This window comes from Triticum aestivum, chromosome 1B (assembly GCF_018294505.1).
Source record: "Triticum aestivum cultivar Chinese Spring chromosome 1B, IWGSC CS RefSeq v2.1, whole genome shotgun sequence".
NCBI lineage: Eukaryota > Viridiplantae > Streptophyta > Magnoliopsida > Poales > Poaceae > Triticum > Triticum aestivum.
Window position 1 is genome coordinate 581,074,818 of NC_057795.1, and position 1,952 is coordinate 581,076,769.

General features: G+C 55.0%; 1 protein-coding gene across 1 annotated transcript in view; it reads right to left on the reverse strand.

The window, feature by feature from the left end:
* Window positions 1-645: 645 nt before the first annotated feature.
* Window positions 646-1,952, reverse strand: part of LOC123139874 (BAG family molecular chaperone regulator 8, chloroplastic) — a gene marked incomplete in the record, with an annotated part of 2,035 nt that continues 728 nt past the window's right edge. The window contains 2 exon segments of the mRNA XM_044559572.1: window positions 646-1,249; window positions 1,327-1,952. Coding sequence (XP_044415507.1) covers window positions 893-1,249; window positions 1,327-1,952 — 983 coding nt within the window.

Consider the following 1,952-nt stretch of genomic DNA (forward strand, 5'->3'; position numbering starts at 1 on the left):
GTAGCGGCTCTTATTCATTTATAATTTCAAGAACCCTGTACAGTCATGTTATAAATGCCTACCTGACGGTGTATATTGAGCACCGAAGAGACATAAGCCCTGCTGTGATTCACATGTTCTTTTTCATGGTCCTGCTAAAATTATCAGCCCTGTATAAGAAACCAGGCCCAAAAATCAGACGAAGCAAGAAACATTGGCAAGCCCCAAACAAAATGTTATTTTCTAGATCCAAAATAGGAAAAGTTGATTTCATTCAACAGATTCAGACAACGCCGACTTAATGATGAAACACCCAGAGAAAACTTGTTACAAGTTATGGCTGAAAACATCATCACATGGATGGCCCAGCTAATGGAGAAACACTTATGCAGCACATGTAAGCAGCATATGTAGGCACAACCAAATTGACCCCATGCGATAATTAACAAGCGGGCCAAAGGATAAAGCTACAACTTCAATCTGTCAAGGTAAAGAAGCGCTCTAGAACTATTAATGACAACACCAGAACAAGGTGCAGTTGTGTAGACGCGTTCCGATTCATCGATAAGGAGATGAGCATGACGTACAGCTCACCTAAACACATGCTGTTTGACCAAGATCCCACAAGAACCATGACATAATTAGTGCAACAAAATGATCCACGCGTGCGACAAAATGATCCAAGCTAGATTCTCAATGCTCAAAACTACCAGTAGTACAATGCAGTAACAAATGTAACAGAGAGGCAATACAACAGTCTAAACATCGTAGTTGCAGCACAAACTCTACCAACTAGCAGGGTCCAATCTAATTTCAAGAAACATCGGTTCAGAAGAACGTTGGTAATGTAAGAGCAAGACAATCCCCATGATTCTAAACATGAGGTAACATTACAAGATGCAAGACCGAGCTATCACATTTCCCCTCCAGTTCTCCTTGACTCCATGTGTACAGGCACTGGGGCTGCAAGCCCAGGCTTGCCATTGGTACTCTTCTTGCTGTTTGCGGCCTTCGTCTCATCAGCATCGGCAGAACTCGAGCTCTCAGAGCTCTCATCAGCCTCGTTAGTGGCCTCATTACCGCGAAAACTTACCTTCCTGTTCACAGTTGGGCGATTCATCCCATGACAACCTTCAGGATAATCATCGAATGCGCCATCCACGCCCATCTCCTCCTGCTCTTTGAGGAGCACCTTGTCAACGAACTCCAGAATCCGGCCGAGCTCCCGGCTCACGGCGTGCTTCCCCTCCCGGATCATCGGGTCCCCTCCCTGATCCGAAATCCACCATCAAAACCAGACACACCAATGGCATAACCGATGGGACCGAACAGAGGTCGTTGCATCACCTGGATCCCGTCGAGGCGGTAGAGCATGCCCAGGGCGGCCTCGGAGACGGCCATCGGGTCCTTGCACCGGCGGCGGCCGGAGCCGGAGAGGGACGCCCGGAGGGACGCGGCCTTGGAGCGGAGCATCGCGAGCTCCTTGAGCTGGCGCAGCGTGCGGGAGCGCCGCGCCAGGAAGCGGCGGAAGTGCTCCTGGATGGTGCGCGCCGCGAGCTCCCTCTCGGTCGGCGGCTGCGGCCCCCGGCGCGCGCGACGCGGCGGGGGCGGGGGCGAGGGCGAGCGCGGGTCCTCCTGGTGCGCGTGCGCGCGGTGGTGCCGGCGAGGGTTAGGCTGATGGGGATGCGGAGCCGGGGCGGAGGGGAGGACATGCGGCAGGGTTGTCTCGAGCGCGGTCACGCGGCGGAGGAGCGAGTGGAGCAGCAGCTGGCCGTGGTCGGGCGGGTTCGGCTGCTGGTGGTGATGCTGCTGCGGCGGCGGCGCAGGGGCGGCCGCGGGCGACTGGGGATAGGCGTGAGGTGCGGATCCCTGCTGGTGGTGCTGCTGGTAAGCGTAGGAGGCGTAGAGATTCGCGTGGTGCGCGGCGGGATTCGGCGGTGGCTGCGGGTGGGGCTGTGGCTGGTGCTGGTGCT